Consider the following 17452-nt stretch of genomic DNA (forward strand, 5'->3'; position numbering starts at 1 on the left):
GTTTAACTAAATAGGAGGAAAATGTTCAAATCTTCTACAGAGCTTTCCTTAGTGTCTTAACCCATTTATGCCCACAAATGAAATTTTTAATTTCCTTTGGTGGAAGTGTTCTCTGCTTATTTAAGCACAAATGAGAAGAAATTTTCAAATTTGGTGAAACTATTTGGCTGAAAAAAGAGTATTTCTTATCATACTATATCTAGTCTTTGGGCAAATGGAACTGTTTTTGTAATATACTCCCTTATATTTTAGTAAAAAACGTCCCATCTGCCTAAATACTAGTATGATAAGATAATGTCTGTATCTCAGAAACTACAAGGAGCAAAATCAAGTATTTGGTATCTATGAACTCATCACAAGTTGAATATCACAAATATGCACATACAAACAGTATATATAAAAAAAACAATCATAAGGAATACACTTAATAAACACAATGTTAGTGTTTTTCCTAATTTTTCAAAAATCCTGACTTTAACTATTAATAAAAGTGTGATGTTTCATGTGATCTAAAAATGTCAAAGTTGTACTGTTAGATACCTGCCAAAACTATGGCCGTGCCAAATTTCAAGACTTTTGACCTATCAAAACAAATGTTGTGTCATTTTTCCATATCATAATAAATATAGTATTTGGGCACAAATGGGTTAATTTAAAAAATCTTTATTCATATTGAACAAAATGTTGAGTATTGACTTAAGTGAGTTAGAAATCACTGAAAATGAAAAAATATTGCTGTCAACAGTTCCAGAATAATATACAAGTTAAGACATTGGACAATGTCCCCTTAGTGAACTATGCAAGTTATCAAATAGTATTTATTGGCCAGGTAATTTATGGGCTGTGACTAATCACACCTATAAAGCCTGTCCCTGCATGTGATTGCAGAATATATTTGAAATACCAGACACATGTGTAATGCAATGATTAAAAACTGAACACAAACTATGTCCTCAGCTGTCCTCCAGATTCCCCCCTCCCAACAGGATATTGGATAATAAATATTGAACATGTTTAATATTTGCTTCTGAATTAATTACGAGAGTGCAATGGATAGCGCTAACGGGGCTAATAAATGAATGATGTTAACAAGAAGCTATCGTTTAGCTGCCTAGAGCACAATCAGTACTGTCTAATCTTTAGTATGTCCTTTGTTTTGCAACCAAAAAAAACACAGAAAATCGATATCAGATAAAATCTCCGGAGTCGGTGTGTAAACGTGATTGATGCAACGTGAGATTGTATTTATTCCTAAACATGCGACAATTTTGGACGAAAAATACGGACTTGATCTGTCAAGACGCGTGAATTTTACGCGGCATTCTTCTCCCCTTCCGCTATTCTCCGCTATCTATTTTGTAACGACACCGTCGCTGCATCCAGTGCTTAGCGCCGCCCAAGATGACTGTGATTGGTTTAATGACTATTCACTAACTTACAGGCCCTTCCCTCCTGCAGACAAAGCCTATACATTTTATTTTGTTGTTTGTTTTTGTTTTGATGATTGGTAACATACATTTCCATTGTTTCATGGTATTGTAAAGTTTCTCACATTATGTATGACACATGAATGAGTCCAGCCTGAGACAATTGTTTAACGCTTATTTCAACCAAGTTTTCAGAACTCGTGAACTGAGAACCAAATCTTTCACAGGATAAAATCTTTGGAAAGGTGATTTATAATCAAGTTTTTCTCGTTCACGCAGTTTGACAGGTCGAATGTGACTCCCATCGGTTTGTTCTTTACTGATGACAAAACAAACCGACTTCTGTGATCGCCCTGCTGCTTGGGAATGAGCTGAGAGCAAACAGTCATTCACACTTCATGGTAAGGCTCTGTGCCAGCTGCATTGTTTTAATGAAGTCTCCTCTTGTTACTGAGTGACTGATGGCTTTACCGGTACAATAAGAAACATATTTATCTGCTTCTTAAGGGCAGTGAATATTTACTCTCAGGGTACATTATGTTCTTTAGTCAACAACATTTGACGAAGGTGAAATGCATTATCATCAATTATCATCATCAATCATCATGTCCGTCTCTCAGTTTCTTTACATGTTATTCACTGTTAATTAGAGCAGCTCATACTATTAATCTAATATAATTGGTTTGGTTGACAGGATACATGTTCAAATAATTAAAAAAAAACTTTTCAACCTGGGTCATATTTTGGTAGTTTCGGTCATCAGGTCAATATGACATTTTATCAACCTTGTTCACTTGAAAACATTTGGAAACTACCAGATACAACTTTAAATTAGAATTGGGAGTAAAATTGAGGGCAAATGTTATCCACGTTCCACCTTAATAGTCCATTGCATTGCAGCGCTACATGCAATGAAACAGTTCAGCAAACAGGTTGAATAGAACCTAAATTAAAGTAATGATCTCATAGTAGCAGCACCTACTCAACCAGGCCGAGTCCAGTCGTGATGTATTAACTGGATTTATCTCATATTAAAAGGTCCCATATTGTAGAAAGTGATATTTCCATGTTTTTTTTTTATTATAAAGCAGCTATATGTGCTTTATAAATACTGTGAAAGTATCAAAACGTTAAATGTACGTAGAAATGCACACAGCCCGTATTCAGAGACAGTGGCTTTTAAACGAGCCGTCAGGAAGGTTGTGATGTCACAACTATACAGTCACTGGTAGAGTGCCGCTTGACACAAACAGTGCAGCCGTTCGTATGAATGACTACAAGACAATAAGAACGCCCCTTCTTGCTTTTGGCCTCTCATTTGTGTGCCATGTAGTCTGTACTGACTGCAATGTAAATGCATCCGTATGAATATGCTACGCTCAGAGTTAGTGACGTAGAATAACAAATGAGAAAGACCGCTTCTGGCGCGAGGGGAGTTAGATGGGTCATTGTTTATTCTTTATATTGCATTAAACTGTTTTTTAGTTAGCCGGATATCTCAAAAACAGGCTCAAGGATTTAAATAAAATTTGGTGGAGGGTTAGGCGATGGACTATTGAACAAGTAATTAGCTATTGGTGCAGATTTGATTACAAGTGTGGATGCAATAATTTCTAAAATGATACCTTTACATTACAAGACAGGGCATTTCTGAACATTTCCTCTATTTTCTCATGAACTGCTGAACTTACTTGGAAAAAAACAAAATTTGGCACATGCTTTTATTTATATAATTTATTTCAATCCCTTTTATTCTCTGTCATTGGCACAAAGTTTTGGCTCAAGAACCCAACAAGTGTCAGCACATTAGTGCTTCATGTATAACTGCTTTTAAATGTGCCCATTCATTAGTTTAACATTAGTTTGATGTGTTGCAATGTCACATTGATTCCTCTCAACAAACAGCTGAAAACAAACAGCGAGCCGAGTGGGTGGTGGCAGCACACCTTTAGTTTCAGATGTGAACTTTCCAACAATGGACACCCTCAGGCATCCTACGCAGGTGTGACCTGGATTTGATAAAAAACTTAACTTCTTACCCAGAGCAAATAAAGCCAGAGCTGCCCAGGTGCAGCTTTTGTTTGTGTGTGACTTTTGGCAGTGAGGCAGCTTTCGCAACAGGGCCGGGGAAGTAAAGGCACAATGAAGGCAAGGCTCTGAAAGCTTTACAAGTTCAGCTGATCACAAAGATAGCAGAGGGCTCCTTCTACAGACCAAAAACTATAGGGAAAAAATGTGTCAAAGTCAATGCTTTGAATGCAAATTAGGCTTCATTTCCTATTATTCCTTTGCATTAATCCTAAAGACAGGGAAACAGGGGGGTTGGAAGAGACCGCACACAAAGGGAAGATGAGCTCTGCTCATCAACAGTCATGTCTGCTATCAATCTTTTGTGAAGATTTGGGGTCTGGACAGACGAGACAGAAAAACCTGACAAGTGTATTAAGTGACAGGTGTAATTTCAACCTGACTTGAAAGGCTGAGCGTGACATGAAAGGAGGACAAAGGAGTGACCCCTCTGATGAATGAGACGAACCATGACAATGAATATGTCATCCATTTAAAGGAGAGACAATAACTCAGCTTTAACTATTTCCTTTTCCTCGTCCATTATGCGTCTAAAATGGATGATTTTCAGTGTCCTAACAGCCCTTCACAACAATGATGAAACCCTTTATGATAAATGAAGTGGCCGATACTTGAGACAGTGTCAGCAAACACTGGTAGAGTTTACAATAAGGCTGTCAAAGTTAACGTGATAATAACGCAAATTCATTTTAAGGTGCAATTTTTTTAGGTTGTAGTGGGCTCAGTTTTAAAGTGTAGAGTGAAGATACTGACATCATATGAAACTAAAAACCTAATGAATCCATTGGTACTTACCATGTCATGCTCGCTTGTAGCGAAGGAGGTTAAATAATGCTCCAAAGTTCGGTAAATTTTGGCGAGGAAAAAGTGGCCATTTTCAAAGGGGTCCCTTGACCTCTGACCTCCAGATCAGTGAATGTAAATGGGTTCTATGGGTACCCACGAGTCTCCCCTTTACAGACATGCCCACTTTATGATAATCACATGCAGTTTGGGGCAAGTCATAATCAAATCAGCACACTGACACACTGACAGCTGTTGTTGCCTGTTGGGCTGCAGTTTGCCATGTTATGATTTGAGCATATTTTTAATGCTAAATGCGGTACCTGTGAGGGTTTCTGGACAATATCTGTCATTGTTTTGTGTTGTTAATTGATTTCCAAAAATGAATACATACATACATTTGCATAAAGCAGCATATTTGCCCACTCCCATGTTGATAAGAGTGTTAAATACTTGACAAATCTCCCTTTAAGGTGCATTTTGAACAGATAAAAAATGTGTGATTAATTTGCGATTAACTATGGACTATCATGCAATTAATTGTGATTAAATACTTGAATCGATTGACAGCCCTAGTTTACAACAAAGACAGTAAACGTTTAAAGTCAAATAAAATAAATTAGTCAATTTGTGTTTGTGTATTTTAAATGAGTTAAAAACCCACTTATACTTTTATGACAAAGTTGGTGGGTCTTCTAAAACATGCACGACAGAATGACTTAAATACTACTTCAAATATTAATGTGCAAACATAAAAAATAATGGAAAAAAAGGTGAAGAACATGTGCACTGCAGGAGACGGACTGCTTTGCATTAGTGTGCAGTAAAAGCGAGTGGATGTGAGGACCTGGAATGCGTTAGTGGGACTTGATCCTCAGGTCTGAGGAGGCTGGCAGATAGCAGCTCGAGTCATGTGTTTCAATAGAGCCTTTACAAAAGCTCACGTTGAACAGTGTGAAAGATACTTCACGACGCTGGGTGGTCTTATTATTCAACCTTATCGAAGATTAACGTGGGTAATTTGACACTTTCATAAAGAGAGCAGAGGGAAGAAATCCAAACCGTGTCCAACTCCTTCATACCGCATAATTGTTAATTTTCAGCAGATGTTAATATTAAAAATACAGCATGTGTAACATGTGTATAAATACCACATGGATACCAGCAAATTAAGATATTAATTTTGAAAAATATACATACATGAATGTAAAGTATGTATGAGACACATGTTTTACTGTATGTCCACACATGTTGTCTGGAACACATCTGCGTAATGTAAATATACCGCTGAGGTCAAGCCTCGTCAAACTGTATAAAGATTACCTGTTACTTAAACAGTTTCAAAGAGAGAGGAGGTATTAAGCGCACAAATGTGGGTTCAATTTTAAACAGAGCGGGGTCTCAAAGGAAAATAAACATCGTCCTGATCCAATCCTTCAGCAGAGGAAGCTCTTAAGAGATGAAAAAAAGTAGGAAGAGGTGGGAAAATATCACGTCAGCAAAACAAACATGATATTTTGTTTGTTTTTTTATTCAGGAAGAGATACTTTAAATCACTTAATGTTTCACTGGAGGAAAGGAAAAAGAGCTGTATCTCTCCAATGGTTTAAGTTATGAAGGGCTTGTGCTTGGTAGTGTTTACACAGTGAACATCCAGCGGGAAAACTTCTGGTGTTACTACCTCTACTCCCCTCCGTGCACTTCATGTGATCTCATAATTGCAAAGCCCACAGGGGCAGGTAAATGGAGGTCAAACAAAACTCCTTTTTTTTTTGTACTCCAGCATCTTGGAAGTGAATCATTTGAAACATCTATCAACACTAACACTCCCTGCAGAACAATGCCGAACGCAATCCCCCGAATGGTACACATTGCATTCATCGTATAGTGTTAGTAGAGACTGAGAGCGGTGTTGAACGTAATGTTTGTAGTAAAAACAGTCGGTTAAAATCTCTCCCTGGTGCATCTAGGTTTAATTAAGCATGCAGGCTTTGTCCATGAATCAAGAACACCTCACTTCAGGGCTCACTTAACAGCTAAGCTTGACTTCACAGATGTGTCTAAGGCAAAGCTCCACCTTTACCATAGCAGACAATACTATTTGATCTCGCACTCCGTCTCTTGAAACGAGACCTAAAGATAATTGTACTCCTTCACTTGATGCCGCAACTCACTCCAAAACCAAAAAGAGGCCTTTTTCGGACCATTTTCTGGCCGAGTACCTCAGACTTGGCGGTGTGGACTTTCATTCCAACCGCTGCCCCAGAGTGTGCTGGAGGTCACGGTCTGATGGAGCCAACCAGACTCTCTCTGCTCATCAGCTGCACCTGGAGAGTCTGTCGGTGGAAATCACAAACAGAATCTGCGACGAGGCCTCCGCAGAGCTCAGCTGCAACTGGCCAATTGTGGAGAATATGGACTCAGCTGCAAATAAACAAGGACCGGCCAGCCGGTAATGGCCCCCGGCATCCTATTTTCACACTGTACCCCCACCGCACTGCATCTGTGATCTCTGCCAGAGAGATAGGAAAGGGAATCCTCATCTCTCAGCACTTAGCCCGGCATCTACTTGGCACACCTCACACTTGGCACAACTATATCTAGTTAGTACTGCAGCTACTACAGCTCTGTCCTCATCTGAAAGGTGATGCTTCACATCCAACACATTCTCACTCCCAACTCCTCAAATACAGAGGCTTGGTCAGTGGCCCTAAGCTTCAAACTATGACGCTTTGGATACCCCTCTAGCGCCAGTTTTGGACGTATCAAGGACAGCGTGTTAATATACGCTCTTTACATGCATAGTGTCTTTTCGAAATAAACTCCCGTGTTCACAGGAAGTTAGGTTTTGGCAACAAAACTATTTAGTTAGGGTTAGGAAGTGAACGTGGTTGACGTTAACTTGACTAGCGACTCACGTGAAGGCCAAGACACACCAAGCCGACATCAGAGAACTAGCGGCGCTGAAGGCCACCTATTGCGTCGCCTCACGTCGCCTTTGTCTTGGCCGACAAGTTGCATTTGAACACATTGCAAAGACTACAGCCAACGGCCAGTTAGCACGTACGTTGGGCTTGCTTTCTCACTTCTGTTTCTCTTTTCATGCACTGATTCGTTTAAGCTCAACAGCCAATCAGAGTGATTTCTCTGCCTCCAACACGGCCAGACTAGAGTTAACAGTGCAGGATACACTGCAAAAACTAGGCCGACAGACGCTCACCGACGGCCCCATACTATTTGACGGTCGACCGTTGGCTTGGTGTGTCAGGGCGCTTTAACGACTGACTTCACAAAATAAGTCAACGTTGATTTTTATGTCACACGGGACACGAGCAGAGGTCTTCTGGTGTTTGACTCATCCACCACACCTCCTACCCACCATAAGCGGACTATCGCACACATTATACTACGTTCATAAATTGGAGTTAGTTGAAAGCCTGGTGCGTCTCATACAGACGCTAAAGGGTCGAGGGTCACTGACCAAGCGTCGGTATTTGATGAGTTGGGAGTGAGAATGGTTTGTTCACATCACAAAAGCCAGTTTTTTTGTAGCCAAGGATGAGTTTACCAAAACCCCTACTTTCTCCTGTTATTCGACTGACAATACACCTGAGCCTTACACCTCTTGCAGCTGATGAGATAAATTAAAAGTATAAAGGCTCGGGTATAGTCCAAAGTGCAAAGGCAGATGTGTTCACATATGTCTGTTGGTGTGTACGGGTCGTGCATACAGTTCGCGCAGACCTTCACAGACATTGACCGATAACGAAATTAACGAAACCACGATACGAAAATCAGGCTAATAGAAATAATAAATTGTGTTTAAGCGCTCTCTTCATTTAGCTGCATGATTTATATTAAAATGTTCTAGAACAAAAAGAGAATATGGTTTCATAAAGTTAATCAAGCTCTTAACCGTTATCTGAGACTCATGTTATTGAGGCTGTGAAGAATAACAAGCACTCACAATTAAATCAAATACAAAATGTAGCTGTGCAAGGTTAAACAAACAGTGGAACACTGAGTCATGACGGCTCCTCAGACTGGGAATACCCCTTCAGGTTTGTACCCCGGCTCCTCAGGTGAGGCCCCTTTAGAAACAATGTGAAAGGCACACCTAGGACGAGGTAGTGGAGTTTGGTAAAAGGGGTTTTATGGATGGGAGAGGGGCGGGCAGCTGGCTCTCATGGTATTTGGGGAGGGACGGTGGGGGGACAGGGGGAGGAGGGAGCATTTCCACTCAACTTGACACAGTATGGATTTTGTTCCCATCCTAATGGAATTGCAGAAATATTTGAGGGGAATCCCATTACGTAGCAATTGGAGTGCTGTAATAATGTACTCACAGTCATTTTCCCACTGCGGTTGGCCTCCTCTCGCTCTGCCAGGGCTTTCAGGAAGTTATCTTTGAGTTCTTTTCCTCCACTTGCCAGTGTCCTGGAAAAGACAACACACAAACGGTTTGAAATGTTTCTCTTAACCTGAAAAAAAATGTCACAAGAAGCCTTAAAGGTTCTTTATGGAGGCTTTTCTCCCTTTAACATGTTGTAGCTTCAGAGTACTCTGGCCTATCTCTGCTGCAACATTAACAATAACTAAACAATACTGAAATGGATTGAGTAACTTTGTTAAAGATATTTCCTTTCCATGTCTCATTGACTTTCCTGACTATTTGTAAGCACAATGAGGGGTGTCATGATATACCGGTATTGGCGATAACTGGGATTTTTAAAAATTAAATGTTGATATCATGTTAATAATACACATATGATAATATTGTGTAAATAATCCAGCAGCTCTTAAACCATTTTATGTAGATAGTTATGGTTACAGACTCTTTTTACCTTCCTACACTCGTATTTTGAGTGTAATTAATTTGCCAAAAAAAGAGACAAAACGCACAATAAACTAAGTTAAAGATGAATTTCACTGATAGCATTATTACTTTTTTCAAATTTTCTATAGATATTGCGATAACATTGTTAAGTGAATTATTTTGGCAACGATAATCATGTAGTGAAAATCTGATATCATGACAGATTTAAGCACAAATACTTTATTAATCCCCGAGGGGAAATGAGGACATTACAGTTGCTCTTATATAAACGTAAAGAAATGTAAGAAAGTGGAAATAAAGGAGTAAATAACATGTAAATTATGTACATAATGCTACAATATACAACACAACACAATATATATGTCATAGATATGACCACAGTGCAAATAAATAAATACAAAATGCTGAGAAATTGGAGCTATTAAGTGTGTTAAATATAAATGCAATTATAGCATAAATTAGGGCTGTTAATTCATTAAAATATTTAATCGCGATTAATCGCATAATTGTCCATAGTTAATTGTAATTAATCGCAAATTAATCGCACAGTTTTTATCTGTTCAAAATGAACCTTAGAGGGAGATTTGTCAAGTATTTAATACTCTTATCAACATGGGAGTGGACAAATATGCTGCTTTATGCAAATGCATGTATATATTAATTATTGTAAATCAATTAACAACACAAAAAAATGACAAATATTGTCCAGAAACCCTCACAGGTACTGCATTTAGCATGAAAAATATGCTCCAATCATAACATGGCAAACTGCAGCCCAACAGGCAACAACAGCTGTCAGTGTGTCAGTGTGCTGACTTGACTATGACTTGCCCCAAACTGCATGTGATTATAATAAAGTGGGCATGTCTGTAAAGGGGAGACTCGTTGGTACCCATAAAACCCATTTACATTCACACATCTGGAGGTCAGAGGTCAAGGGACCCCTTTGAAAATGGCCATGACAGTTTTTCCTCGCCAAAATTTAGTGTATGTTTGGAGCGTTATTTAGAATCCTTCATGACAAGCTAGTATGACATGGTATGTATGACATATGATGTATGATAATTAACATTTAAATACGTTTAAGCTATTAATTACTGCACAAGATGCAACAGAAATTGAGCATGACATGCAATCAAAGTCATGAGGTAGACTCAAGCCAACATCTAGTGTATCTAGTGTGTCAGTACAGCTTCCACAAAGCTGCTAAGCTCCCAAAACACTCCCAAATACCATTTCTTAACAGAAATGATCATAAATATTGTTGATAAGTCAACGTTTTTACTCTGAAAGAAATCTCTAAAGATGATGAAGAATGTCACAATGTCACAGCTGCCTTTCTTAATTTCAGCACGCAGAGCAATATTAATCATATCAGAGTTTAATGACTATATATGATACTGTGGCAGCTTTCTACACTTAGGCTGGCCTGTTTCCATGGAAACATGGTTTTGGCGCACACTAATGCATCCGCACCTGAAAAAACATTGGCACTAATATTTGAACAGTTAACACTGCAGTACGAGCAACAGAACTCTTGGCTCGCGTCCAGGATTGACTGTGCAAAACATTCATCAGGTCCACAGCGAGTTAACATGTTGGAAGCAGTAAACAGGTCATTGGGACGCTCTCAGTTGTGGTTAACAATGCAGAAGAAGAAAGGCAGTAAGAAAAGGTAGAGGCCATTCATTAAATCAGAGTTACAACACAGTTCTATTGAGTTCAGCTATCTGAAACGATAATCTGCATTGAATATTTTGGATTTTCCATGTGTGTGCTGTGGATTTATGCATCAAATCTTCTTTTATCTTTTTCCAGGTATTTCAACCATGACTCAGAGCTGACGTTTGTGAAAAATTAATCCATTTTCATATCATTTAAATCAGCAAAATTCAACTGTGTTGAAAGGTTCAAACCCTGTAATTTTTTTAATCTGATGAAGCACTGGCGTATTTGCTGTTTAAGCCTGTCTCCTACTAAATGACCTTCCCATACAACTAAACTGCATTCTCAATTACGTTTCCAGAAAAACGTATTTTCTCCCGGATTACGGACGCACTTTTAAACAGTTTTTAACACGTTTTTTTTTAGGACATGGATACCAGTCTCCTGATCGAAAGTCCGTTTTTATTGACCCATCCACCACTCTGAGATCCTCCCTTGGCGGAAACTATCATTACAAACTTATTTGTGAAACGTCAAAAGCAGACAAAATATGTTTCACTTGAAACATATTTCGCAATACAGTTTCGTTGTATGGGAACGTAATTTTTTAGGTATCGGAGTAAAAAAAAGTCACTATATGAAATGGCTACTATGGGGACTAACATCATCGGCTTTACAGTGATACACAATTCATGTCATTCTAAAACTGTTTAGGGACCCCAGTATGCAGAAATATTCAAATACATATATACTGCATTCATAAAACTACTTTTTGCCCCAAACTGCATGTGATTATCATAAAGTGGGCATGTCTGTAAAGGGGAGACTCGTGGGTAACCATAGAACCCATTTACATTCACATATCTGGAGGTCAGAGATCAAGGGACCCCTTTGAAAATGGCCATGCCAGTTTTTCCTCGCCAAAATTTAGCGTAACTTTGGAGCGTTATTTAGCCTCCTTCACGACAAGCTAGTATGACATGGTCCAATGGATTCCTTAGATTATCTAGTTTTATATGACAGCAGTATCTTCACTCTAGCTTTAAAACTGACAACCTCCAAAAGACAGAATAGCATCTGGGTCCGAGATTCAGATTTTTAAGAGTTTAATTAAAAATCAATACAGCGTTTTAGAGAATCGATACAGTATCGCAAAACATAATATCGCGATATCGATACACAATGTTTTCTTACACCCATACAACACATGGCAGCCGGCTCCGTGAAGAGGACTCGCTCCGTATGTAGATATAAATGGCTCATTCTGAGGTAACGACATCACAACAAATCTTATTTTCAGGTGATTATACACTATAGAAAACATACTTATTAATATTATATTCTATTGTCAGTAGATCCCCCATAATGTTACACACTGTTCCTTTACCAAAAGAAGCCAACATGTAAAAGAAAGCTGCACAGCTTCAAAAGAACTTTGTCTAAATAAAAAACATATAATGTATAAATTAGAATCAGGAAATTAAATGTAAAAAAACAAAAGTCAGTTTTCAATACTTGCTGCTACGGACACATTTGCTCTGTACCTAAATAGTGTTGAGGTTCAACACTTCCCCCTTCACAGAAGTTGTGAGAGGAAGCAATAATCCCAAACCTCCCTGAAAAACACCTGTTAGTTTGAATCAGCGATCCCTGAGTCAAAAATCTGTTTCTTTCATGCTGAATATTCAAAACTACTAAATCCAGTTGTGTCTGCTTCGCCGTCCAAAGAAAGTTCAGTTATATTCTACGTTAACGGCTCCTCGAATCCACTTTCCGTAACCAAAGCACTTTAAAAAGCCTCAACGGCCACAACAAGCGCGGACAAACGCCAAAGCCAACGTCTGCTCTTAGCCTAGCTTAACGTTACAGTGAAAGAGAACAGGATCTGAATGTTTAAATTGACTAGAATTTGGAAAAGGATTGTAATTTACACTAGTCGTTTGGCCCGTGCCCCATAATGAAAGTCTTAGAGGAATCACACGGTGGTAAAAGTGCACGGACAGCACATATTTGGAGCCTGGAACCTCACTCCATCTTGTGAGTGAGTGAAGGATTGCTGCTGGGTCATGGGGGCCGAGGCCCCAAAGTAAACACAGGTGTTGAGGAGGCAAGTGACTGGGGTTACCCCATCCAGTAGCTAAAGCAACACACACAGTCACGGAGAGTGAATAATACTTCAGAAAAACACATGGACCGCTGCAAGTTTGAGTTTCCCGTCAATTAACAAATTTCTTATCAAGCCTCATTTAGGAGGGATAACAAGAATTTCACTATTAAATGATGGTTATTAGCGGCTAATGACTGGGTATTAAGCTAACGGTGATATCTAGCCATGTGTTTTAAGTGTCTTGTTTTTGGATTGTGGTCAAGGCAGGTGGGCTCTGGCATTAGTAGAAAAGAAGTGAGGAAGGGACGTGAGCAGTCAACATCTGGCTTGCTGAAAAAAAGTACATCTTTCTAAGAACATCTGTCCTATATGAAATTACTTTAACAAAGTAGATATGTTGTTGTGCCAGTTAAAAGGAAGTAACAACATAAGACAACATAAATCTAGAAGCTCTGTGAGTGTCAGTGGTCTGCTTCTTCTTTCCTAACTCTGGATTTCAAGATCTTTCACTAGAAAGACATTGTTTGTTTGTACAAATGCTTCAGACAACTTATGTTTCCATTTTCCTGACAAGCGAATTCTTGCCGTCATGCGAAGAGAAAAACAGTATAAGTTTGTAATTATTGAAAAGATACAGATTTTTATGTAAACAGCAAACATTAGTTGAAAGGCAGAAGTAGCTTGACCGACACAAAAAGACTAAGGCTGTATTCAAAACCGCCTACTGCATACTACTGACGAACGCTCTCCTCTCCCCTCGCCACTTCCTGCTGCTCTGTAGCTGGTCTGTGAGCGTCACTGGCTGGCTGGCGAGTGAGCTACGCCCGCGGCCAATTGTGGAGCTTTTCAACTCCAATAAGGCAGATAATCACATGTTCCTATTAATTTATAATGGACATTTGTGTTGTGATATTTAAACAAACTATCCATCAACAAGGAAATAAAAGCCCCTCGTCTACGAGACCGGTCTCTAGAGAGAGCTCCAGCCAGCTCATATGCTCGTATGCGGTTTCGAATACAGCCTATGTCTAGATTCAGACTGAAAACAGGCCAAAGCAAGGGGCTGTGTTGGTGGCGGCATATTTGTTTAAGATAAAGGTGAGAAAACGAAATAAAATCCAGGAAGTCCAGTCATGAGGACGTTTTTCACGCAGGGCTCTAGCTGGTGTAATCGTGGCCTTAGGGAGGAGGTTAGCATGGTTGGTCAGGAGTACAAATCGTGTGACTTCAAAACCAGAGACTACAATTCATGACATAACAATGTCGGTCTCTTTTGAATTTAATCATTTCTTCATGGAAGTCAAACCTTAACCATAAATTGCATATCAGTGGAAGTATATACTACATACAACGTATGTTGTCAAGACACTCCTGTTCACTTGAGTTATAAACTGTCATTTATGTAAGGCTTTGTCCACCTCTGTCGGGGGTGAACAGCTGTTACTGCACATCAACTATCCTCCTAGCGTGTTTACACATGTATAAACAGCATTACAGTGAAATGTACTCAGCCATACCAAAACCCAGGGGCCTTCTTCCTGGACCGCATAAACTGATGTTTTAACCTATTTATTCTCAGTATATCTCTTAGCCCTATCAGATATGTTTTTAAAGCCTAAAATGCGTTAAAGTTGATACAACTGTGTAAAACTTTGTCTGTATGTTCCCTCTTGCTTCCACTTTGATGCTTTTATAAGTGTCTGCTGTTCATGGGTTTCCTTCTGCATATATAATTCACATCAGTCACATTTGAATCTGTGTTAACCTGAAGTGTCATTGACCTACAACTGTGAATCATCTCTTTGCTGGACTCAAAGGCTATTCCATTATCTGTTTGCACAGCTGAAAGTAGGAACTATACGTATTACAGGGAAGAGTAAAGAAATTCAATATACTGCAGCACGTTGCCCCGAGCCCCAACTTTGGTGCAATTTCATCACCCTTGCCAAACAAATTTGATCCGCATTAGGTTGTGTCCTCTTTCACGGCGTAATTAATTCAATGTCATTAAAAAGTTCTTTGAGGAACCAGGGAGGGCGTGGGGGGGGGGGGTGGCATTCCTTAATTCGTAGCCTTTGTTTTGCAAATAAATATTCAGAAAATGGATGAGAGATTTTCATTTCATGACGCGTAGCAGATGTGAAATAATTTCTTCTTTTATTCTGGAGACGGATTAACAGATTGAAGCTTTCATTAGCCCGCAGCTTTCGGCCGTATGGCAGATGGGAACTTTCAATAATACGAGCGATTTCTTAAGAAACAACACATACTGTACCAGAATATCTTTCCTCAGAGTGCTTGGGAAAATGAATCTTATGGAAAATATTATTTTGGGCCGGTGGACGTCAAGGGAAATTCCACACAGCATGACAATTTACTTTATTTTGGGGCTTTTTGTAAAATCCTCTGTCACCTCTGATTACAATGAGCTGAATGTATCAGTTACACATGTGCTACGCATGATATTCTACCTGAGCTCGCTTTGTGTGTTGTGGCCACCTTGGCTTTTTTGGGGGGGTTGGGGAGGTTGCACATTGTGCTTTGCCTGCCTGAGAAGTGCATGTTTTTGAAGGTGGATCAAAGGAATCATTGTCATCTTTTTCAAACCGAGGCAAAATTAGATATATTGCAGTCGGGCAACATGCAGCGATGGAAACAGAGAAAGAAAGTAAGATTATTTTGAAGTGAAATCTGATGTGTGGATTAGAGCTGAAGGAAACTTCTACTCCAATGTTAAGTCCTACAATGAGAGAACAAGCTCTCATCTCTGAATGGCAGTCTGTCCTGCACATGTTAAAAGTGTGGTTTCTTCCTCATCAGTTTATTAGCTTACTTTGTAATGCAAAGCAACACATATGAAACCATTTACACGTATTTTTCAACTCATTTCAGCTGCTGATTAGTGAAGAATTTCCTTAGCAACACAATTCTTAGAGGTCTATTTCTTATTTCTGGTTATATACTGCTGGGACTATTCTTGGGGCTACTCTTGTCCAAAAATATGGAGTCTTACACTCCAAAAATCAATTAAAACAAGGCGGCAATAATGAAACTACATATTAGAGAGCTTGCCTCAGGGAGAGCCTTACAGACCACTCAATCCATCATACACATCCTCCATCTACAAGTACAAAGGAGAAGATGACAGTTCGGCCTGGTAGCCTGATGGGAAGAGCTATATGATGTGGAAACCACTTCCTTCCCTTCATCAGGGGCACTAAGCTCGAGTGTACTGGGGTGTAGGTCGAGGCAAGGTGGTTTCTATCATATATGATCAAACATCGGAGACCATGCTGAGTGCGAGGGTGCAGGATGGGAGAGGTAAAAGTGAAAACATTCTCAGTAAGTCACTGTCACATGGGGTCATTATAAGTGACAGTCACTAGGTCTATAGGATGTAAAGAAGACGATGATGATGGTAGCCAGAATCAACATTATATATAATATATTGCTGAGGGTATGTATTATTTGGACCTCCCTTAGCTTTCGCTGCACATTGTAGGAGAAGCAGGATGTAAACTGGGTTATAACAAACAAGGTTTAGTATCATTTCTCTTCTGGTGGATCTACTAGAGCAGTGTGTCGTAACCAGTGGGCAAACTCCAGTTCAGAAAAGTGAAGCCAACGCTGAAGTGCCTTAAACTGTCATTCTTTTTAATATCCAGCAGGGGACGACTCCGCTGGTTTCAAAAAGAAGTCTGATTTTATAGAAGTCTATGTGAAAATTAACCTACTTCTCACTTGATCTATTACCTCAGTAAACAAATCAAATCAATCAATCAAATAGACCATAAAGCAGGGGATGCTTTAGGGCGGGGCTACCTTGTGATTGACAGGTCTCTACCACGGGGTTGTCTGGTGTGGGGCATTGCTCGACGCAGCGAGAAGCCGCTGTGGCGCCGCGCAAGCCATTGGAAATAAAGGGTTTCAGAGCACAGTGCTGCCGTTGTCACGTTCTGTGTGAAAGGCCCTATAGAACTTTAACCCTTTCACAGTGTGTTTTCAGTTCATGAAAGTGAATTGTAAAACGTCTTATTCAGCGTTCGGTTGCAATTAGCTCCACCCTCTCTTGTCATTTCTGGCAAAGAACGTATATATTGCCAAGAAGTGAAAGTCAATTGTTCATTCCATTGCAACATCAGCGCCCAGCAGCAGAGCTATGCTCCCGCCATTTTGGACTGAAAGCGACTACCGGACGCCAGTAAAACGTCCGCCTACTGTTATTCAGGCTTCTGGTTCCAGAAAACCAAGATGGTGACAACCAAAAGGCCAAAATACCGAACTCGAGGCTTCAGAATGGTAATCAACAAACCAATGGGTGACGTCACGGTGACTACGTCCACTTAAAACACAACTGTCAATTAGAAAGTTTGCACTTCTTGCAGGGACACATTTGGTCCTTTTGTGTCACAATTTTTACTGTAAGCAAGAAAAAACACCATGAATAAATATGAGAACAAATAATTTAAGGATTATTAAATGTTGCGGATTGTTTTGTATTGTGCGTATGCAACGGCACAAACATTCTCTGTAACTCTGTCACTC

At 39.6% G+C, this 17452-nt stretch overlaps 1 protein-coding gene across 2 annotated transcripts in view; it reads right to left on the reverse strand.

The window, feature by feature from the left end:
- Positions 1-17452, reverse strand: part of cfap299 (cilia and flagella associated protein 299) — a 90755-nt gene that overhangs the window by 61551 nt on the left and 11752 nt on the right. For both annotated transcript variants that reach the window (XM_037776598.1, XM_037776599.1), the window contains exon 3: positions 8645-8735. In XM_037776598.1, coding sequence (XP_037632526.1) covers positions 8645-8735 — 91 coding nt within the window. The remainder of the gene's footprint in view (positions 1-8644; positions 8736-17452) is intronic.

This window comes from Sebastes umbrosus, chromosome 8 (assembly GCF_015220745.1).
Source record: "Sebastes umbrosus isolate fSebUmb1 chromosome 8, fSebUmb1.pri, whole genome shotgun sequence".
In the NCBI taxonomy this organism is placed as follows: Eukaryota; Metazoa; Chordata; class Actinopteri; order Perciformes; family Sebastidae; genus Sebastes; species Sebastes umbrosus.